Genomic DNA, 23,481 nt, shown 5'->3' on the forward strand with positions numbered 1-23,481 from the left:
CCCCTACTTTGGAGGCAATCCTTCCTGATGTGCCTCTTACAGAAGAGTCAAGTTTGCTTTACTTGCAGGACAATATAGCAAGCACACCCAAAAAGGAACAGTTTGGCTGTTATGACTTATGTAGAGAACAGCAAGAGGTACAGATCAAGGAGAAAGAAAGATCAGTTGATATTGGACAGGACATTGAGGTTGATGGTAATCTTTGCAAAGAGGAAATGATAGATGCTGGGGATGCTGCACACTTGGAAATGCACAATGATGAACAAACGCTGCAAGAAATGGAACCTGATGCAGACAACTCTTCTTTGAATCAAATCCTTGCGCCTCCTGACATAGAAAACTCAGGTCGGAATTTTACTGAGGAAGTTGAAGTTCACCTAGAAGAAGTGCATTTCAAAGAGCAGCTCTTGCCATCCAAGACTGATGAGGCAAATATCACATTTGATCTGAAGAAGTTCATGGAGCCTTTCTCAGCATCAGAAGCTGTGGATGCAGAACAAGCAAAAATCCCCACAGTTCTGGAGAGTGTGGCAGTAGGAGCGGATAAGCTCATCTCCCCTGTGCACCAGCATGATGTGCTTGTGAAAGAAGTGTCTCTGAGTGAGGACCTGCGCCAGAGCTACAAGATGCAACAGGAGGAAGTCAGTGCCCAGGAAGAGCCAAGAGAAATCAGAAGGGCTAATTTGGAAATTCCTAATGGGGACCTTTGCAACACTATGGTATCTGCTGAAAAGGAATCTTTTGCTGAAGAAATTAATGAGTCAGAGGTGAATATCTGTGGGAAGGAGTCTCTTGAGGGACAAATGCATAGTTTTCCAGTGCAGTCCACAGAAGCTTTCCAAAGAGAAGTGCAGGAAACACACGTGTGGGAGAGTGGGGAACGACTGGAGACCACCGACTCCCAGAGTGAAAGTTTCATCATTGACTTGAAAGAAGCTGCACGTGAAAAGAAACCCCAGAGTGGGCATGAGGCTGAGGAGGAAGAAAGTTTTGGAATAGAAAAGGTCTTTGAGACAAAAATGAGCAAGTCCACCTGTAAGATTGAAAGCACAGATTCCACTGAGGAAGTGTTCAGGGACACCCAACAGGAACCAAGCACAACCAAGGGCTTCTCTTTTGGGCAGCTCTTACTTGGTTTAGTAATGGATGATCCTGTGGCACAGAAGGAACAAAGGATGGAATCTTGGGGCAATCAGATGATTCCCACTGAGGAAGCTTCTGAAAATAACCTAGATGGAGAAGGACTGTGGGAGGATGTTTCTTCAGGTCCAGAGCCCAGTTCTGTTCAAGGCTCAGAGCTGGAGCCTGACTTGTCCCTGACCAAGTATTTAAGGTCAACTGGGATGAAGGAAACTCCAGATCTCAAAGGCAGAGTCCAGAGGGAGCAGCGAGAGATCATCACTTCACTGGAAGTGGAGGAGGTTACCTTCAGCATGGTTTATGATTATTACAACAACCAACAGGAACTCACCCGGCCATTCTCTCCTGAGTCAGAAGTGTCTATAGAGCTTGAGAGTGGTAGTGGAGAGGAGTCACCTGATTCAGACCACTTCTACACACCTCCCTCCTCAGTGGAGATCTTTGAAACTGCTTCATCCTCATCCTACCACACACCACTCAGCACACCTGAGCGCTACTCCACACCATCTGAGGGCTCAGGATACAGCACACCTCCTGAGCGCTACTCCACACCATCTGAAGGCTCAGTGTACAGCACACCACCTGAGCACTATTTCACACCCTCTGAAGGTTCAAAATGCAACACACCCTCAGAGCTCTACTTCACACCCTTTGAGAGACCCTACTCTGCATCAGGGGACAGTACGCCACCAGAGCGCTACCGGACACCCACTGGGGAGTATATGGATGCCCTGGCCATACTTCCTCTCCATGAGAGAAGGCAGCAGTCTCTAGACCAGCAACAGGCAGAGATATTTAGGACTCCCTGTGAAGCCCTGGAGCCCTCAGGCAGGGAGATGCCACCTGCATTCCTCAAGGCTTTGAGTGGAAGGCGGCTCTATGAGGGCAGCACACTGAGCTTTGTGGCTGAGGTGGTGGGTGTGCCCAGTCCTGGGGTGAAGTGGTATCATAATAAATCTCTGTTGGAGCTGGATGAGAGAGTGCAGATTGAGAAGGATGGTGACAAATGCATGCTGAAGATCAGTAATGTTCAGAAATCTGATGGAGGACAGTATCTGTGCCATGCAGTGAACATTGTTGGAGAAGCTAAAAGTATTGCACAAGTGGAAGTTTTGTCTGAATACGGGCGGTCACTAGCACTGCCACCCCCCGTCACCCATCAGCATGTTATACACTTTGACCTGGCACAGAACACATCTTCAAGGTCACCTTCACCACAGGAAATCCTCCTGGAAATGGAGTTGGATGAAAATGAGGTGAAGGAGTTTGAAAAGCAAGTCAAAATCATAACCTGTCCTGAGTTTAGCCCAGATAAAAAGAGCATGGTGGTTTCCCTGGATGTCCTTCCACTTGCCTTGCTGGAGCAAGCCGCAGGCATGGCTGCAGAAGAGAATGAGGATGTAAAAATTGATTTTCAAGTGACTGAAATGCCTCCCCGCTTTGCTGTGCCCTTTGCAGATGTCAAGGTGACAGAAGGCTTGGAGGCAGTGTTTGAATGTGTGGTAACAGGTACTCCTGTCCCAGTTGTGCAGTGGTTCAGAGGCGACACCCGTGTGATGTCTGTCACTGGGAAGTATGTTGTGAGTCAGAAGGAGGGACTTCACAGCCTGAAGATCCAAAATGTGGGCCCTTCTGATGGTGGCAGATATTACTGTCGGGCAATAAATAGGCTGGGAGAAGCAATGTGCAAAGGCTGCCTTGTAGTCATGGCTCAGCAGAGAGCAAGTGCTAATACAAGCAGGGAGACAGTCATTGGCTGTGAACCCCACAGAGCCCAGAAGTGTGACTTGCTTTTGAGTGAGACTGTGAGCTTGGGTGACCAGTCAGAAATAGACCTGGAATTTGAGTTTGAGCCACACACAGATGACTCAGAGAAGGCAATCCGTCTGCTTGCAGTGACTCAACAAGAGCAAGAGGTAGAAGGAGAGCAGTGTGTCAGTGTTAGTTTTGATGTTTTTGCAGAGCCATCCCAAGAGGAAAAGGTTGAGTTCAGAGCAGAGAACTCAGAGACTTGCAGCTTTGAGTTCCATGTCACAGAAGCTCCTCCCAAATTTTTGAGGCTCATTTCTGACTACAGTACATTTATAGGTGCCTCAGCATGCTTCCAGTGTCTTGTGACTGGTTTACCCTACCCAAGTGTTCACTGGTACAAGGATGGGGTGTTGTTGGAAGGGGACAGGTACTGTGTGCAAGAAGAACAAGGGGGCTTTCATAGCCTTACTATAGAAACCTTGATGCAAAGTGACAGTGGGCAGTACAAATGTGTAGCTACTAACAGGGCAGGAACTGCTGAGACTTGTGCAGTGTTAACATTATACTAAACTTCTGTAATTTATTTCAGAATCTCTTTTGAAACACTAAGTGTTTCCATACTGTTGTTCACTGAAGGTAAAAATGCAGCACTCATTTTAGGGGCATTGTTTTTCATCTCATTAGGGATGAAAAGCTCTCTACAGAAATACGTGGGCGTATTTCTGTCTCACTTAAACTTTGCTTTGTTGGGGAATTTAAGTGAGATTTCATCTGTGCACAAGTCTAGTGCACACTTTCTGCACCAAGGTATTTCAGTCTCCTTCCAAGCTCCTTCCTCATTCTTGTAATAATTTTAATGTAGGACTAATTTTTTCACAGTGTGTATATATTCCTGCGTGTCTGGAACAGTGTAATCATTATTGTTTTATGTAACCTAAAAATCACCTGAAAATGTAGAAGCTATTCTTGTAAACTAAAGGTATGAAATTGTAACTTAGGATTATTGTTTAGTTTGGATATAGTTCTGTGAAAGAACTCCTAAAATTGGTATTTCCCCTTCTCACAGTGTTGTGTGAGAACATATAAGCCTCACTGATTCAGACCCTGTGTTTACAGTTTCTATCACTGCAAAATTCTTGCATCCATTCTCATCCTACTGGCTTATGGAATTAATTTACCTTTTTTCCCCCTAAGTCAGTGGATATATGCTGTTGCAAAGAAAAGCAACACAATAGGAAGAAAATGAAAGTTTTGCATTAGTAGAGACTGGACAAGATTTTTTCACTATTACCAAGTAACAAGCTTGGAAATATATTTTGTACTGTATCTTTAGAAGCTAAAGGGATAGAAGAGGGAGCATAATAATTCAATGATGTAAATGTAAATTCATTAAAATAATTTTGGTTATCCCCATATTCCAATGTCATTAATAAAAATTATATAGTAGTAAAGAAATGAGAGATTTTTGGTCAGTATTCTTGTTCCACATTAGAACTAAATCTCTACGTATTCCTTTTTCCTTTTTTTTTTTTTTTTTTTTTTTTAATTAGTAGCAGTTAAGTGTGCTATGTGTCACTATGACCAGAAATAAGTAGAATACATTCAGTTGTTACCTGTGGCATTTTCTCAGCAGAAGGGATTTTTATATTAACATTCTCAATGCGCTTGTATTTTTTTTTTTTTTGTATTCAAATAATGCTTATATTCAGGAGGAGGAATCAGCAGTAGCTGACAATTAAGTCAGAACTAAATCTATTTTACAGAAACAATGATAAATTGATTAAGAAAATATGTTACAATGTGAAAGTTATTAATTAATGTTTATCAGAAGTTAAACAACTCCCTAATATATGTGCCATTTTTCTGGTTACCTATATGCCAAGATGATTGAGTTCAACAACTCTAAGCAAAAATTATTTTTACTTTAATTACCTGTTCGTTATCTTCTTTCAGTTATTAACAGCAGTGTCAGTTGCCTTGAAAACTGCTTTAACAAGCATTGTGATTTGTAGCATAAAAGAACTATTCCTTCTACACATTCAGTTATGTTCATGTGTATTCTTATTTCTGAGTTTGATGTGTCCTTACACTGAGGTCTGCGTGCCTCAAAAGCTCCATAGTCTTTAAGACTATCCCATACACACCTTGGATCGTAATTTTTGATCAAAAGATACACTTTGCCCAATTGTATTGTTTGATATAAGCATTAAGTGAGGAGTAGCAAGTTGTAATGATCCAGTATACAGGGAAAATGACTGGTTAGGCAAATATCAATGTGCCACTTCAGTTTCTTTCCAGTCATGATCCCATAAATATTTAAGATATTTTTGCTCTTAAAAGGCAATACTATTGTGATTTCTCAAAGGTAATAGTGGTAGAAGAGAGAAAACTGAGTGTCTGACCCAACACTGTGCTGGGAAAGAATTGCTTCATGATGTGTCCTTAATCCATTCCTTCTGTAGGTGTGTGCCACTAACTGATTCATTAGACAGCAGAGGTCCCTAGGGAAGCTGGTATGGTCTAATGAGATATGTCAGCTGTGACTTCAGAGGTCTTTCAGGGCTGAAGTCAAAGAGGTCAAAGACCCTTTTTTTTATTTGCACATAAATTCACTGAATTTTTTACTAGAAACAGGCCCATAATTTTTTTTTTTTTTAAGCCATAAGCAAAATAGGTCCAAGCTCATGTTCACATCTGAAACATATGGCCAGGCATCTTTATTTCTACCTGTTTAGAGTGGTTGTAGTTTATGTAAGTTTAAATGTCTTGTTTCAAGTTTCATATATTAGCCGGGAGAATTATCATTTACTTGTAGAGAGACAAAATCTCACCTAAGCTATAATAGTATAAATTTGGAGTAATTCTAGTCTTGAATAATTTTATTCTGGGACAATTGGCATAGTTTAGAGCCATGATTGGCCATCACTTTTCAAAATTTTATGTTTTCATAGGAATTACAAAACTCACCATTTTATTGTCAGGCTTAATGTCGTCTTCATTTCTGCAAGCCATGTACTTAAACAAAGGGTGGGTTATGTTTGTTTGTCATCAATGTGTATGGAATGTTAAGATGTATGGTTAATTTGTGAAATAAATATGTAAATTATTTAAGCCCATTGCTTCTTGTACTTTATTAATTTCACAGAAATAGCTAAAGCGAAAAACAACATATGTATTTTTCTTTCATAAATATCCAGGAACACAGAGAAGTGCATTTATTTATGCCTCACTCCTGTATATAAAGCATTTTCAAGTGTGTTAGCATAGGTTCCATTCTGCAATTTTTATGCTTTATTATGGGCTTAATTTGCCATCCATTTTTAAATTCACTAGCATGTTGTCTTCTTGAGGAAACTACTATCATTTTAACAAGGCTGGTAGCTAATACTGAGAGGCTTTTTTTTTTTTTTTTTTTTTTTACCAAAGCACCTCTTCTCTGTATTAATCATTGTATGCACTGTGCTATGTCATGTACATTATGGTAATTGTGGCAAGATTAGTAATTGCTAAAACCAACAAGAAAGAATTGAGTATTGTATATTCTGTTCTCCGTTATCAAGGTTCACCATGAGTGCCTGCAGGCATTTATACATTCATGCTTCTTTTAATCTTTTTGAACAATTGTCCTATCTTTCCAGCATCAAATACTGTGGACCTTAACTGAGGAAATTCAACTCAGTAAGGACAACAGGATTTGATTTCCTTTATTTGCGCCGTGCTTTTCATTGATGCCTTGTTCCATTCCTGAAAGTCTCAGTTTTAACTGATGTTTCTTGTGTCAAGTGTCTTCAGAGAATGTCTGCTTCCTCTGATTTTAAAACCACCATTAGAACAAGGTGGGCTAACGCATAAATGTCTAAACTCATAAAGGCAAGAAAAAGAAAAACCTTAAAAGTACCCTGTCCTTTTATTCACTGGTTATTCACTGGTATTGTGAGAGTTTTAGTAAGCAGCGTTGTGACAGGAGGGTTTTAAAAGCAGATATTTTGAATCAATAATATTAAATAAAGAGTGAAAAGTCATGATTTTAGTAATAATGGAGTTGTAAGCATAAGGGTCTAATGATAAAACCCGAAAAAAAGCTGATAACAGAGAGGTAGTGTCTTAGTGTATTAGACAAAAGGTAGAATTGAAAGAGATTGAACTAACTGCATCATAAGAACGGTTGTGTGCTGAAAAGTTTGTGTTATTTTTCCAATCCTAATTCTGTAATTACGCTTTTACTTGGCATTTTGAACTAAAACAGGGTCTTAGCACTGTGCTGCTGTACTTGTTTGTATGAGTGTACATACAAATAGACATGATTCATACAACTTTAATTTTATTTGTAAAATGCATCAATGTTGCTTGAGTGTGACTTGCACTGGACACCCTGGGAATATGCCTAAGCCATACTGTGATGTCAGGTGTAAAGGAACACCCATGTTGATCCAGATGGGAAGTTCATAAGTAACCTGGCAACACAGCATGCCTCCCTGTTTTTGGCAGGTGTGTATTTGGCAGCAAAAGGACCTCATGTTCATTGTTAACAGTTGTACAAGATTGAGAAAGCCTCTAGATATACAAAAATAGTTGCACCAATAGTATTTATTGCTATATACACCTATTATCTTAAGCATTCTAGTAAAACCAAACATTTTTTTTTCCATACAGACATCACTAGCTCTTTTATTGTGTCTTCTGAGGAAGGAAGAAGCGAAGGCTACAGCACCGGCCTTCAGTTGCCTGATAGCGAGAAAACACTTGAATCTGAGCCTGAAAAACCAGTTTATTTCAGCAAAGCAAAGACAAAAATGGAGGATGGGGGCAAAGCTCCTGTTTTCCTCAAACAGATCTCAAATATTGAAGTCTGGCAGGGAGATGTAGCTAGGTTCTCTGTTACTGTTACTGGCAGCCCACCCCCCAAAATCCAGTGGTTTTGCAACAGTAAGAAGCTAAACCCATCCATAGACTGTAAGTTAGTGTTTGCTGGCAATGACCATAGCCTCATCCTGCCATATGTGGGGGTGCAGGATGCGGGTGAGTACACATGTGTGGCCAGCAATGTACATGGTGAGACCACATGTAGTGCTCACCTCCAGGTGAGGCAGCGGCTTTCAGGCGCCCCTTGCTTTGCCAGGGAGCCTGAGAGCGTGCGGTGTGCACCAGGCTCCACTGCAGTCTTTGAGTACACTGTGGCTGGGGAGCCAAGCCCTGAGGTGCAGTGGTTTAAGGGGAGTGAGCAGCTGTTCTCTGATGCACATCGTTCTGTTGCTCACCACCCTGGTGGCTCAGGCTCCCTGACAGTGCAGGAGTGCACAGAGGAGGACGCTGGGCTCTACACGTGCAGGGCAGTGAGCACCCTGGGTGAGGTCGCATGCTCTGCTGAGCTGCTTCTGCTGTCTGAGGAGCATGCTGTGTGCAGGCAGAGCCCAGCCTTGCAACACTCTGTGGTGGCAGAGGACCAAAGCCCCCTCTCCTATGAGGAGGTTGGTGAGCTTCCTGCCATGGAAGAAGCACGCAGTCTTGAGGCCATGAGAGAGCCCCCCGCCCTCCTTCAGCTCCAGATGAGCCAGGTGGAGCATGTACTGCCCAGAGAGGGCATCTTGCCTGGCCTGCCACCGGCCTGCCTGGCTGCACAGGGTGTTGAAGAAATGGTCTCCCACGTGGCCACAACACAAGAGAAAAGCAGACTTCTGGCAGAGCCCCTGGAAACACTCTCTGCTGGCCTCCAGGGTGTGGTGCCTGCAGCAGTGATGGAGACACAAATTCCAGGATGCCTTGGCACTGTAGCTGCACAGATACTCTTGCCCAAAGAGCAAGTAATTCCCAAAGAGGCAGAGCAAATGGCTGCTCTGAAGACAGAGACTTCCCAAGCCCTTCTACAGGTGTCAAGCACCACTGAGAGCCATGCCATAGATAGCGACCATGTCCAGGTCTTCAAGGGCTTCCAGGCAATGCAAGGTGAGCTGAAGACTGAACCCAGGTTTCCTTCTGAATTGGCCTTCACTGCAGGCCAAGCTGTCCCCTTGGAGAACATTTCCCTGGAGGAGCAACATGTCGTCAGTATTGCCAGCCCACTAGGCGAGTGTCTAAAGGCAGGGAAACAACCCCAGGAAACAGAAAAACCCTGTCATGAAAGCTCCAAGCTGGAGCCCCGGCAGGCTGAGAGGACTATGGAAGCAGAAATACCACTGGAGCAGTCTCTGTCTCCCCAAGTAATCGACATTGTGACAGAGCACAGTCAAATCAAGGATGTGGGTGCAGCTGCAACTATTGCTGATGCAGCCTCCACAGGTGTTCCCATTGGAACACCCACAGAAATACTGAAAAGGAGGGAGAAAAAGGAAGAAATATATGAGGAAGAGGGCAAAGAAGGTCTGGAAACTAGAGCTGAGAAACTTGAAGATGAGCTGGGCAAAAAGGGTTTCCCCATCATAGTCAGAAAACTAGTTGACACTGTTGTGGAGGAGGGGCAGAGTGTCAAGCTGGTGTCTGTCATAAGAAATGCCAGAGAGGTGAACTGGTACTTTGATGGTAAACTGGTGTCTTCAGGTGACAAATTCAAGTGTTTGCAAGGTCAGGACACATATTCACTAGTAATAAGCAAAGTGTGCGGGGAGATTCACCAAGGAGAGTACACCTGTGAGGCACTGAGTCAAGGTGGAAAAAGAGCAACAGCGGCAAAACTCACAGTTGTTAAAAGAGGTTGGATTATGAGGATAAAACACTGCTTTTCTAATACACTGCTACTAATAAAACTGCCCTAGTGTGTGTCTGTATCTCTGGATACAGATTCAATATTAATAGCATCATGATGTTAATCAGAGGGTTTTGTTTCTCTCTCTGGTCTCCTTTCACCACATTGCAGATTCTCTCACTTCTCTCACCCCGGTCTTTGGTCAGGACATTTTTTGCTTCTGTTCTCATCACACAAGCAGTCAGGACGAGCTGTATCTCAGTCCAGACGACTTCTTCCCATTGCTACCTTTGAAGTGGATCTGCTCTTCCTATTTTACTCACTGGTGTACCCTCTCTCACGCTTTAGAGTCATTGCACAATTTTAGCACAATTTTTCATTCATACCCTGATATTTTGCAGCTTCAGGATAGTGTGGTAAATGTTTGTATCATGTTGTTGTGCATTGTTACTGCACATCTGTTTTCCAGTATCATCACTGTATTTCCTGATGTCACTATGCACCATGACACACTGTCCACTGGGCCTGGTACTGATTTCATTTCTTACTGTTTTTTGGGTTTTTTTTTTCACAGTCAGTTTATGTGGGTTGCAACTAAATCACCTTTTTTTTTTTTTTCTCACTCAGTCACTTCATTGTTATTTTTCATAATGTCATTGGGCAGGGCTTTGAGTTACTCTCTGCTTCTGATTTCAGTTCCACCAATCCTGAGGAGAAAGCTCGAATCTCTGGAAGTGGCTGTAAACCATGTGGCCAAGTTCACCTGTGAGGTAGAGACTGCTCCCAATGTCAAGTTCCAGTGGTACAAAGCCGGAAGAGAGATATATGATGGGGACAAATACTCCATTCGCACCTCCAATTATCTCTCCACGCTGGAGATCCCAAGGCCTCAAGTTGTTGACCGTGGAGAGTATAGCTGTAAGGCTTCCAACCAGCATGGCAGTGTAAGCTCTACAGCCCTTTTAACAGTAACTGGTAAGTACAGACTTCCAAAAACTTCTTCTCTATAAATTATCTTGGTATATTTTTGTAATGCTTTCACTGCTACGCTTTCAAATATTTATGGTAGGTCTCTTGATTGGCATTATTATACAAATTCCATACCTAATTTTGGCAGTCACATGCACAGAGAAGGAATGATTTTTGAGAATGTTGCATTTAGGTGTTTTCTGTGCCTAGAAAAGAGAATCTATGAAAAGTTATAAAAGGGGAGAAGAAAGGGGGAAAGAGAGGGTGGGAGGAACTAGATCATCAGCAGAATGGAATTGTTTTGTGAACACATTCTTGAAGAGGGTTTATTTAACTTCCGGACAACAACAAAACATATGCTTTTAAGTCTAATTTCTTCACTGTGTGATTATCTCAGCACCTTACATTTATTCTTCAGCTATGCTCTTGAAGCTATGCATCTATGTGTACCTGAACATTTGTGTGCCATGGCCCGGGGGAAACTCTGTGTGACTGGGGAAGTAGATCTTAAGCACAAGAGAAGCCTTAAAGCTGTTTCAATCTGCAAACTTTTTTTCTATTGAGAACTTAACAATTATATATTTTTTTTCTTAAGAAAAAAACAAATAACCAAACCAAAAGTCTTTTGGCCTTTTAATATATGATATTTTTTTAACTCTGAGGAGTCTTTGAGTGATCTTTTCTAAATGTAGGTGCTAGGGACTACAGAAAGTAGAACAAACTGTGGAATGCATGCACACTTGTCCATCTTAAGGGAGTGTTGTGCAAAAATGTCAGTCTTGGGGGTGGAAGTTCTGGCTTTTGGTTTATTTTTCCTGTTGTTTGTACATTGCTCCAGAGGTTCACTATCACTTCAAGCTCTGGAGCAATACACAGAGCCAAGAAGTACAAAATGAAAAGTCAAAATTTATAATCTTTAATAGCTCTTATCTCTTTCAATGCTGACTTCTTTTGCTTAAGTCTGTCCAGTCGCAAACTGGCCTCTCTTGCTCTCTGTCCCTGGCAAATGTGAAGAAAGAGCATAATCTCTGGTCCTCACCTCTGGATAACACTTAACCCCTTTGTTTTGCAGAAGCATTTCCACCAACGTTTCTTAAAAGACCTGAATCTATCACTACTTTTGTGGGCAAAACTGCCAAGTTCCTGTGTACTGTTTCGGGCACTCCAGTCATCGACGTCGCCTGGCAGAAAGATGGCACAACCATTTCACCTTCAGACCACCACAAGATGTCCAGTGTGGAAAATAAACATGTGTTAGAAATTTCCCTTCTTACCACCAGTGACAGAGGGGTTTACACTTGCAAAGCTTCCAATAGGTTTGGGGCTGACATTTGCCAGGCTGAAATGGTCATTATAGACAAGCCACACTTCATTAAAGTTTTGCAGTCAGTGCAATCAGCAATCAATAAAAAAATACGCCTTGAATGTCAGGTAGATGAAGACAGGAAAGTAGCAGTAGGGTGGACAAAAGATGGAAACAAAATCCCTCCAGGGAAAGATTATAAAATTTGCTTTGAAGACAAAATAGCCTCACTTGAGATTCCTCTGGCTAAGCTCAAGGATTCAGGCCATTATGTGTGCACTGCTTCAAATGAGGCAGGAAGCAGCTCCTGTTCTGCCAGCGTCACAGTCAGAGGTAAGATAGTCCTGTGTCCTTTTTACCTTTGCTCTTCTTGGGTTCCAGATTTCCTCTTTTGCAGGCAAAAGACTTCTTTGGGCTGAAATCACACTGTGAACTCTTCTCAGACCTGCACCTCTTGTTCTGTTGACCTCTTGCTCATTTCCCATACTGCCTTCTGGTGCACTGTGTATTTCTTCAATAGCTCTTTCACCAGCCAGATCCAAAAATTGCTCTGGCATGCATGGGAGAAATTAATGGAGAAGTCAAGAGAAGCCACAAGAACTGAAGCTCTGCAAAGATTATACTGATCTTTTCCCAAGTCATGTTTTGTTCTTGCACTAGGAAGCAATCTTAGAAAGCTTTGTATTTCAGTCTTCTTTTTTTTTCTTTTCCTTTTCCCCTTTTCCCTTTTCTTACCTTTTCTACCCCTTTCCTCCCCTTCCTTCCCTTTTCTTCCCTCTTCTACTGTTTCCTTTTCTTTCCACTTGTAGAACCACCATCTTTTGTGAAGAAGGTTGATCCATCCTATTTACTGACCCCAGGCGACTCTGCACGCCTTCAATGCAAAATCAAAGGGTCTCCTGAAATCCAGGTTTCTTGGTTCAAGAATAATAAGGAAATCCATGAAAGCAACACACACAGGATGTCCTTTGTCAATTCTGTGGCTGTGTTAGATATTTTGGAGATGAAAGTTGATGACAGTGGGAGCTACTCATGTGAAGCTGTAAATGAGGTGGGAAGTGACAGCTGCACCACCGAAGTAGTTGTCAAAGGTCTGTTCTTGCTTTCTTGCTCCTGCCAGTCCATTGTTGATTTTTTTTTTCTTGGGTGACTAATTATTTCTTGCTGCTTTTATAGAGCCTCCATCTTTTATCCGAACACTTGAACCAGCAGAGATAGTGAAAGGAACAAACACCGTTCTTCAGTGTGAGGTTGCTGGCTCTGGACCGTTTGAGATTAGCTGGTACAAAGATAAGAAGCAGATTCGCAGTAGTAAAAAATACAGGTTGACCTCCCATAAAGCTGTTATTTCTCTGGAGGTGTCCTCATTTAATAGTGCAGACGTCGGTGAATATGAGTGTGTGATAGCTAATGAAGTCGGGAAGTGCATATGCAGTGCAACATACATCTTGAAAGGTCAGTGGGAGAGAGAAAACTGCTTACTGAAGAGTTTGTCAAGAACCTTTCCTTTCTTAAAATATCTTTTCTTTGGGTTTGTGGGTGGCTAGGGAGGGCAGGGAGGGGGTGTACCGACAATTCTGTATGAACTCTTACCTGGTGTCAAATCTCTGAATTTCAAGTGTGTTGAGTTTAAAGCACCATGCACTAGCTCCCAGCAGGGGAATGCAGCTCTTCTCCGTGACTGTTCATTAGCTGAGTTGCACCATGTACTGCACATACTGTCTCATAAAACTGTCTTTAAGCAGCAGGTTCCATGGGATGATGCAGTAGCAGATGAGTATTTCTTGTCTCTTTTCTTTGAATTAGAACCACCGTCTTTTGTTAAGAAAATCGAAAATGTGACAGCTCTGGCTGGAGATAATATTACATTACAGGCTGTGGTGAAAGGGTCAGAGCCTATTTCTGTGATGTGGATGAAGGGTAAAGACATCATTCAAGATGATAACAAAGTGAGAGTGACATTTGAACATGGTCTAGCAACACTGCAAATTACTGGTGTTCAGCTGAGCTCTGGTGGCAAATACACTTGTGTGGCTGAGAATGATGCAGGAAGCCAGTCCTGCTTTGGTGAACTAGCAGTGAAAGGTCAGTGGGGTAGTGCTGTGATCCACGTATTGTTTCCCACCTGAGAGGAAGCGCAATTTCCTTTGGTCCTTAACACGCGTTGCTTAATTCTGTTGTAGAACCTGCCAAAATCATTGAAAAATCTGAAATGATCCAAGTAACAGCAGGGGAACCAGCTATTTTGGAGTATACTGTCACAGGCACTCCAGAGCTAAAAATCAAGTGGTTAAAAGATGGGAGGCCATTACCTGCCAGCAAAAAGTATAGAATCAGCTTTAAAAATAACATCGCACAGCTCAAGTTTTATGCCACTGAAATGGAGGATAGTGGCGAGTACACCTTTGAGATATCCAATGATGTGGGCATCAGCTCTTGTACTACCAGCTTCACCGTGCTAGGTTGGTACTGTCTCTTTGTAAAGAACCCCACTGCTCTCCTCTGAGCCCGACAGAGCCAGAAGCAAAACCATATCCCTGTTTTGCTTATGTCTTGGTTTCATTTTTTTCACTTTCAACAGATCGTACTCTCCCTCCCTTCTTTACTAAACCACTGAAGAATATTGACAGCATCATTAACACCTCGTGCCGCCTAGACTGCAAAATTTCAGGCTCTCTTCCAATGACCATCTCTTGGTTTAAGCAGGATACTGAGATCTTGTCAAGTGCCAAATACACAGTACACTTTGCAGAAGGCTCTGCATCTTTGGAAATAAAACACCTAGATGCAAGTGATGCTGGCGTCTACGTTTGCAGAGCCACCAACTCTGCTGGTAGCAAAGACAGCAGTAGCACGTTGTTTATAAAAGGTTTGGCAATTTGTTTCACCTTTCTTGGGTTTTTACATTTCTTGTGATAACACTTTGCTTTCCCAAAGTGTAGGCCATGTGTCTTGACAATTGTTTCCTTTCAATGCAATCCAGAGCCACCCAGCTTCACTGTAGAACCAGAGTCCCAAGATGTACTTCCTGCCTCAACTGTACGTTTCAAAGGAACATTTAAAGGCACAACACCACTGACAGTGAAATGGTTTAAAGGTGATGCTGAGCTGGTGACGGGAGGAGCCTGCTATATTATGACAGAAACATTAGCAAGTTACTTGGAGCTTTATGCAGTCAAACCAACAGACTCTGGAAACTATACCTGCAAAGTCTCCAATGTTGCTGGTTCAGTAACATGCAGTGCAAACTTGTTTGTTAAAGGTTTGCATTCTTACTCTTAAACATTCAGCTGCTGGATTGATCCGGTGGCACTCTTTCTTACCTTTTTTGTCCATAACACTCTTCTTAAATCTACAGAACCTGCCGCCTTCAAGGAGAAGCTGGAGCCAACCCATCTGGTAAAGAAAGGTGGATATGCTGAGCTGACCTGTGAAGTCACTGGCACTCCTGAGATTAAAATCACATGGTTCAAGGATGACAGAGAGCTAAAAGAAAGTGAAAAATACAGAATGTCTTTTGCAAAATCTTTGGCAGTACTCCGTCTTACAGAGGTTGAGACTGAAGACAGTGGGGAATACATTTGTGAAGCCAAAAATGATGCTGGAAAAGATATTTGCAGTAGTGTTGTTACAGTCAAAGGTGTGTGTAGCATCCAGCCACTCACTTTTTCTCTTTCAACTCAGTGCAGTTTTACAGGTGTTGAAAGTATGATTGATACAAATTGCACTCTCTCTTTTGCACTGTAGAGTCACCTTATTTTATCAAGGAGTTTCAGTCCATGGAAGTCTTGAAGGATTCAGATGTGGTTTTGGAGTGCGAGGTGCTTGGCACACCTCCCTTTGAAGTGTTTTGGGTGAAAGATGATAAACTCTTGCGGAGCAGTAAGAAGCACAGAATAAGCATTGAGAAAGCTTTGATTAGCCTCCACATTTTCAGGTTTGATTCTTCTGATGTTGGCGAGTATCAATGTAGAGTAACAAATGATGTCGGGAGCTGTCTCTGCAGTTCAGAGGTCACACTGAAAGGTTAGTTTAAGGTGCAAAATGCCACTAGCATGGTTATTCATTAGTAGTCATTTCCATACCATGCTATCATGCACCAGGCCTGTACTTATATAGCCACTTTCTTCCTACCAGAGCCCCCACAGTTCTTGAAGAGGATAGAAAACATCAGTTCTCTTCGAGGAGGCACAGTTGTGTTTCAGGCTGCTATTAAAGGCTCCTTGCCTATCACTGTGTCCTGGCTGAAAGACAATGATGAAGTGATTGAAGACAACAATATCAAAATTACTTTTGTGAACAATATTGCCACTCTTCTGGTGAGGTCTATTGAACTGAAACATGATGGGAAATACTTCTGTCAGGCTAAAAATGAGGCAGGAATACAGAGGTGTTCTGCTCTTCTGACTGTCAAAGGTTGGTACTGCCCTGAGGGCTTGCAGTGATCACAGGGTCCTTTGGTGATGTCTATTTTTACAGATGCCCTTATCAGCCTGTCTCTTTATTTGCAACAGAACCTGCTACAATCGTGGACAAGGCCGTGTCAATAGATGTGACTGAGGGAGACCCAGCAACCTTGCAGTGTAAATTTTCAGGAACGAAAGATATTACAGCTAAATGGTTCAAAGATGGCAAGGAACTGACATTAGGCCCAAAATATAAGATCAGTGTTACAGATACTGTCTCAGTTCTAAAGTTGCTTCATGCAGAAAAGAAAGACAGTGGGGAATACATTTTTGAGGTTCACAATGATGTTGGGAGCAGTAGCTGTTCTGCCAACATCAATGTCCTAGGTATGTATGGGCTCTCTTTTATCAATTATTTTTACATACAAAATTTTTTTGTTCTGTGCTGACATTTGCCACAATCAAATTAATTTTACACTTTGTCTTTTTACTCTGTCTTGGATAGATCTCATTATACCACCTAAATTCACAAAAAAGCTCAAGAAAATGGACAGCATTAAGGGGTCTTTTGTCCATCTGGAGTGCATAGTGTCTGGTTCACATCCTATAAGTATCCAGTGGTACAAAGACAGCCAAGAAATAACAGCAAGTGCAAAGCACAAATACTCTTTCCATGATAATACTGCATTTCTAGAAATCAATAACCTGGAAGGCACAGACAGTGGCTCTTACACCTGTGAAGCAACAAATAAGGCAGGAAGCAACCAATGCAGTGGGTTCTTAACAGTCAAAGGTTTGAGCTCCTTCTTTTTCTTGTGTTAGGTATCTCATTCTTAATTTTGGAATTCCACTGTCTTAGAGTAATCCTCTCTCTTCCTTTTCGTGTTTTATAGAACCGCCATATTTTGTGGAAAAACCTCAGTCGCAAGAGGTTGTGCCCAATACTAGGGTTCAGTTCAAAGCGCTGGTGAAAGGTTCCACTCCTCTGCAGATAAAGTGGTTTAAAGACAGTCAGGAGCTCCTCTCTGGAGGCAGTCGATCTGTCTGGAAGGATGACACATCTAGTGTACTGGAGCTCCTGTCAGCTCGGACATCTGACTCTGGGAACTACACTTGTCAGATAAGCAATGATGTAGGGACTGCAACTTGCAAAGCATCTCTGTTTGTAAAAGGTGTGCAACCCAATATTCTTCTGTCTTTGTGATTCTGACTTTTTTGTGCAATAGAACAGGGGGAGAGAGGGTAGGAAAACTTCATATTTCTTTAAATATGAAGTTATTAAATATTAAATATTATAATGCCTCCCATTTTCTGTTCATCTTCTAGAGCCCCCCAGATTTGTTCAGATGCCAACTTCTGTAGTAGCTTTGCGTGAAGGACAGTCCACTACTTTTGAGTGCCAAGTAGTAGGCACACCAGAGATCTACATCACATGGTACCTGGATGGGAATGAAGTGACTGACCAAACTAAGTACAGCATCTCCTTCATAGATGGTTTAGCCACTTTGAAAATCACTCAGGCCAGAGTGTCAGATAGTGGCATTTATGTTTGTGAAGCCCGCAACGATGCAGGTAGTGAAAGCTGCAGCATCGAGCTGAAAGTAAAAGGTTGGTTTTGAACATCTTGTCATCATCCAGCTATGCAACATAGCTGGGGTGATGGAGTTAGGGGAGACTTCATCTCCCCTCAAAACTCTTCAAGGTTACTATCTACTTTACCCTTGTTCCTCATTGTAGAACCCCCAATATTTGTCCGGGAGTTGAAACCCACTGAGGTAGTGAAGGGTTTGGAGGCTATGCTCGAGTGTGAGGTGACTGGTACTCCTCCATTTGAGGTGAAGTGGCTGAAGAATAATAAGGCGATGTTCAGCAGCAAGAAATATGCCATCTCCACCAAAGAATCAGTATTTACTCTTACTGTGACTAACTGTGATGTCTCAGATGTTGGTGAATATCAGTGTATGATATCAAATGAAGTTGGGAGCTGTTCTTGCAGCACAAGGCTCAGCTTGAAAGGTCAGTTCCCTGGGAAGCATACTCTAAACATTACATCCCCTTACTAAACTCTGGTGTCTAGAATGACTATATTCTTTCTCTTTCCCCTCGCATTCCATGACTTCTTTTTCAAACAACAAATGAAATCTCACATCACAGAACCACCATCCTTCATCAAGAAGCTGGAGAACGTCACCAGCATTTTGAAAGGAACTGCATTCTTCCAGTGTGTTGTAGCAGGTGCTCAACCCTTATCTGTGTCATGGATAAAAGATGAGAAAATACTAGAAGATGATGAGCACCACCATATTACCTTTGACAACGGCGTGGCCACACTGCAATTTACTGATGTTGACCTCAGCCACAGGGGGAGATACACCTGCCAGGCAAAGAATGAGTCTGGTGTGGAGAAGTGCTTTGCTCTGCTTTTTGTACAAGGTGTGTACAAGGTGTGACCCTTCAAGCTCACCCTTGATGAGTATTTGGAAAGCCAGTCCCCTATCTGTGTAGCTAACTGCCATTTTTATACAATTTATACCTCAGAGCCTGCACGGATCGTAGAAAAGGCTAAATCACTTAAAGTCACTGAAAGAGACCCTGTGACTTTGGAGTGTACCGTTGCTGGGACACCAGAGCTCCGGATAAGATGGTACAAAGATGGAAAACAGCTCCTGCCCAGTAGATACTATACAATGAGCTTTGAAAACAATGTGGCCAGTTTCAGGATTGAACCTGTATCGAAGGAGGATAGTGGTACATACAGCTTTAAGGTTGAAAATGACTTTGGAAGTAGCACCTGTGAAGCAGTTCTGACTGTGCTAGGTTTGTATTGTCATTCAGCAAATATGCCAGTCCAGCAGGGAGGGAATGAAAAAATAACAATCCCTGTTTATGAAAGGAAGGCAAGAAGATAACCAGTGTGTTTGTCTTTTTTGCCATTTTTTGTGTTGGGCAGATCAATCAATTCCACCTGGATTTATCAAAAAGCTAACCAAAAAGGATGCCATTCTGGGATCTTCTATCCAAATGGAGTGCAAAGTTTCTGGATCACTCCCCATTGCTGCAAAATGGTTTAAGGATGGAAAGGAGATAACTGACAGTGCAAAATGTAGAAGCCTGTGCCATGAGAACACTGTGTCACTTGAGATTGTTAATCTAGAGCTGGCAGACAGTGCAAATTACACATGCAGTGTCTCTAATGTTGCTGGGAATGATTCTTGCAGTGCTGTCCTGACTGTGAAAGGTTTGAAATGCTTTTGCTACTTCTTATTTGAGAGAGATGCTGGGAAAATACCTTTAAATCTTATGCTAACATAACATCTTATACCTCTTATATTATACCTCTTAATATTAATGCTGAAAACTTTGTCTCCATGCTTACCTCACTACTTATTTTCATTCTTACACACTTCTGATGTAACTGAATATTTCTTTTTTTCTTAAAAAATGCAGAGCCACCAAGCTTCTTAGTAAAACCTGAAAGCCAGCAAGCCATCCCAGATTCCACAGTGGAGTTTAAAGCCTCACTAAAAGGAACACCACCCTTTACAGTAAAGTGGTTCAAAGAAGATTTAGAACTTGTATCTGGTCCAACTTGTTTCATGGGGATTGAAGGGTCTACTGGGTTCTTAACTCTCTATTCTGTGGATACTTCTAAGAGTGGGCACTATACTTGCCATGTTTCAAATGACGTTGGCAGTGATTCTTGCATTACAACATTGATGGTAACAGGTGTGCACTCTGTCTTGTGTTGCAGTCTTTTCATCTATTTCTTTTCTTTCCTTTTTGTGAAGCCCACCTCAGTGATCTTTGATACACTGCTGAGTGAATTCCCTACCCTGTGTTTGCTACTCAGAGCTGCTTGGCTCTTTTTGCTCTTTTGATCTTCAATCTTTGATTTGTTTTGATCTTCCTGACCTCACTTTTCCGGTTTTTTAGAACCACCCAAGTTTTCTAAGAAGCTGGAGGTGGCAAAAGTAGTCAAGCAGGGTGACTCAGCCCGGCTTGAGTGCAAAGTACATGGATCTCCAGAGATGAAAGTAGTCTGGTTCAGAAATGACCATGAGATTGTTGCCAGTGAAAAATTCCGAACATCATTCATTGACTCCGTGGCTGTGCTTGAAATGAATCATCTCAGTACTGATGAAAGTGGTGACTACATCTGTGAAGCTCGCAACCCTGCCGGCAAGGCCAGCTGTAGCACTAAAGTCACAGTGAAAGGTTAGGTGTCCTCTTGTTGTCTGTCTACATCCTATTTTTCCCTGGTGGTTGTATCCATTGGAAATCAATAGGTATATGAGATTAATTTCTTATTTCAGGACTGCCTTTTTCTTCATGTCATGTTTGTTTCTTGATGTCCCAGCCCCTCCTCCTCTGCCAGGCCCTGAGCAAGAGAGAGGTTCTTAATGCAGATGACTGCTAAGCTAGGTGTTCCCCAGTTCTGTGATTGTCAATGACCAAGAAAGGTCATAGTGGGAATTGTTATAACAAGAAGCTGAAATATAAAGTAAAAATCACAGACCTGAATTTATCAGTTTCAATTTTGTGTCCTTGTATTAGAGAATACTACCATCTAAATGAGACCTTTACCCTCTTTACCAAGGCTCACCTTTCTATTTACATTTTCTATAGAAGAACTAAGAGCTATGAATGCTCAACTACCTGCAAGTTCATTTCATAATGTGCCCAGAAAATGAGGAAAGTCCTTGCCCAATCTTTTGGATTTCTCAATAGTCTCGATGTATAGAAGCTGGTGTTTGTTGGACAATAACTCCAGACTCCTTTCTAAATATGTGCCTTTCTTTCCTTGTTAGAACCTCCTGTCTTTAGCAGGAAGCCCTCTCCAGTAGACATGCTCAAAGGAACTGAGGTTAGCCTGGAATGTGAGATTTCAGGAACACCACCATTTGATGTTACCTGGTACAAAGACAGGAGACAAATCCGAAGTAGTAAGAAGTATAAGGTTACAGCCAAAAACTACCACACAAGCGTTCGCATTCTTAATGTTGAAGCTGCAGATGTTGGTGAATATCAGTGCAAAGCACAGAATGATGTAGGAAGTGACACTTGTGTTTGCACTGTGAGGCTGAAAGGTAAGGTGTGGGCACATATGCCTGTGCAGTACTCACAATGGCACTGCATTGCTCTTCTTTACAGAGACACTGTGATTATTTACTGTAACTGCATATTTCTTCTTCAGAACCACCAAAATTCTTGACTAAAATAAACAGCATGACTGTTGTTGTTGGTGAACCAGTAGAATTACAAGCAAGAGTGGAGGGCTCCCAGCCAATTTCTGTGCAGTGGCTTAAAGATAAGGAGGAAATCATTAGAGAAAGTGAAAACACTAAGATCACATTTGTGGAAAACATTGCAACTTTGCAACTGTTGTGCACAGAGACAAGCAATGCTGGAAAATACATCTGTCAGATCAGAAATGATGCTGGAAGTCGCGAGTGCATGGCTACATTAACTATTCTAGGTTGGTAAAAAGCAGAAGTTCATAAAAGCTTTTTCTAAAGTTAGTAGCTGGGCTATTTAGTGTTGGCTGTACATGTGCTTTTGACCCTGAGTTCAAAACAATCAAAACAGAGAATCCCTGTGTTCCCAAAAAGCAATAGTCAGGTTTCTTATTTCCAATTATCCAGGGAAATGGTTGAAAGAAACCACCTCTACATTGTGATGTGTTCCATTTTGACCGGATTTCTAAGTCATGTCATTTCTAAGCTCATGCCTGCTTGTTGAGGGACAGACAGTTGCATTTCTCTCCTCGGAGTTTAAAAATATTTTTACTTCATTTTGGAGAGCATTTGAAATCTCCAGTTTAGAGTAGAATAAAGGGTGGGGAAAAAACAGAGTTGAAAGGACTCCCCAGGCCAACAGATTGTGATATCCTTAGTATCAAATGTGCATGGCCCGTCTTACAGTGATATAATACTTATATCTAGTGTTGATCAATTCCTGTTTTCAGTATACATGTTACTGTTCCTTTCCAGAGCCTGCAGTCATTGTAGAGAAAGCAGAGCCAATGAGGGTTACTGTAGGAGATGCCTGTACTTTGGAATGCAAAGTGGCAGGCACACCAGAGCTTTCCACAGGATGGTTCAAGGATGGCAAAGAGTTGACCAACAGCCAAAAATACAGAATTACCTTCTTCAATAAAGTATCTACACTTAAAATTATGGATGCAGAAAAGGAAGATGGTGGATTGTACACTTTTGCAGTACAGAACAATGTGGGGAAAAGCAGTTGCACAGCATCAGTTGATGTTTTAGGTTGGTTGGGTTGCTTGTCTTCTAGCTTTTCACAAAATCTTTATTTTGTTCATGTGCTCTTTCTTCCATTCCTTCCCTCCTTTTCTTTCTAACCATGGATTTATGTTTCTTTCTGCAGATCGAATTATTCCTCCTTCTTTCACAAGAAAACTAAAGGATACCCCTTCTGTCTTGGGTTCCTCAGCACTGTTGGAATGCAAAGTGTTGGGTTCACCTCCTATTTCTGTTACCTGGTTCCAAAATGGAATTAAGTTAGTCAGTGGGGAAAAACATCAAATCTCCTTTTCAGATAATCTGTGCATTTTAGAAGTTAATTCACTGAATGACTCAGATACTGGAACTTACATCTGCAAAGCTACCAATGTAGCTGGTTCAGATGAATGCAGTGCTGTGTTGACTGTACAAGGTCAGTATATGATGGTCTGGAAGCTCCCTGAGCTCTTCTTTTCTCTCTCTTAAAATTGCCTGTAGTCTTTTGCCAATATACTTGGGGAAAATTATTGACTAGAAAAGAAATATTTTGTTCTTTATCTTCAGTAGGTGGGTGGAAATGCCAGGGCTGTGCTGTAGCAGCCTGTCTTATCTCTCTTTTTTCTCTTGTGTGCTTAGAACCACCTTCTTTTGAGAGGACACCAGAGCCTCTGGATGTCTTGCCAGGCACAAGCATCACTTTTACATGTGTTATCAGAGGAACCCCTCCTTTTAAGGTGAACTGGTTTAGAGGGGCCAATGAACTTGTGCCAGGGGACAAATGCAATATCTACTTGGAGGACTCCATTGCAGAACTTGAGTTATTTGATGTAACTCCTCTCCAAAGTGGAGAGTACACTTGTCTAGTGACTAATGATGCTGGCAGGGCAAATTGTACAACGCGCCTTACAGTAAAAGGTTTGTAATCACTGCATCTCTGTTATTTATCTTCAAATACTGTTTCTTTACCTGCATTTGTCTTGCTGTACTCAA

The 23,481-nt window shown here is 42.0% G+C and overlaps 1 protein-coding gene across 3 annotated transcripts in view; it reads left to right on the top strand.

Moving 5' to 3' along the window:
- Nucleotides 1-23,481, top strand: part of TTN (titin) — a 237,288-nt gene that overhangs the window by 44,777 nt on the left and 169,030 nt on the right. For all 3 annotated transcript variants that reach the window (XM_071747224.1, XM_071747225.1, XM_071747226.1), the window contains exons 43-69: nt 7,546-9,579; nt 10,268-10,546; nt 11,613-12,176; nt 12,653-12,934; nt 13,020-13,298; nt 13,650-13,928; nt 14,027-14,305; nt 14,425-14,712; nt 14,827-15,105; nt 15,202-15,483; nt 15,591-15,869; nt 15,981-16,259; nt 16,358-16,636; nt 16,755-17,042; nt 17,143-17,421; nt 17,576-17,857; nt 17,987-18,265; nt 18,404-18,682; nt 18,788-19,066; nt 19,200-19,487; nt 19,697-19,975; nt 20,183-20,464; nt 21,058-21,336; nt 21,444-21,725; nt 22,240-22,518; nt 22,637-22,924; nt 23,128-23,406. In XM_071747224.1, coding sequence (XP_071603325.1) covers nt 7,546-9,579; nt 10,268-10,546; nt 11,613-12,176; nt 12,653-12,934; nt 13,020-13,298; nt 13,650-13,928; nt 14,027-14,305; nt 14,425-14,712; nt 14,827-15,105; nt 15,202-15,483; nt 15,591-15,869; nt 15,981-16,259; nt 16,358-16,636; nt 16,755-17,042; nt 17,143-17,421; nt 17,576-17,857; nt 17,987-18,265; nt 18,404-18,682; nt 18,788-19,066; nt 19,200-19,487; nt 19,697-19,975; nt 20,183-20,464; nt 21,058-21,336; nt 21,444-21,725; nt 22,240-22,518; nt 22,637-22,924; nt 23,128-23,406 — 9,624 coding nt within the window. The remainder of the gene's footprint in view (nt 1-7,545; nt 9,580-10,267; nt 10,547-11,612; nt 12,177-12,652; nt 12,935-13,019; nt 13,299-13,649; nt 13,929-14,026; nt 14,306-14,424; nt 14,713-14,826; nt 15,106-15,201; nt 15,484-15,590; nt 15,870-15,980; nt 16,260-16,357; nt 16,637-16,754; nt 17,043-17,142; nt 17,422-17,575; nt 17,858-17,986; nt 18,266-18,403; nt 18,683-18,787; nt 19,067-19,199; nt 19,488-19,696; nt 19,976-20,182; nt 20,465-21,057; nt 21,337-21,443; nt 21,726-22,239; nt 22,519-22,636; nt 22,925-23,127; nt 23,407-23,481) is intronic.

Source organism: Heliangelus exortis, chromosome 6 (assembly GCF_036169615.1).
Source record: "Heliangelus exortis chromosome 6, bHelExo1.hap1, whole genome shotgun sequence".
Lineage (NCBI taxonomy): Eukaryota > Metazoa > Chordata > Aves > Apodiformes > Trochilidae > Heliangelus > Heliangelus exortis.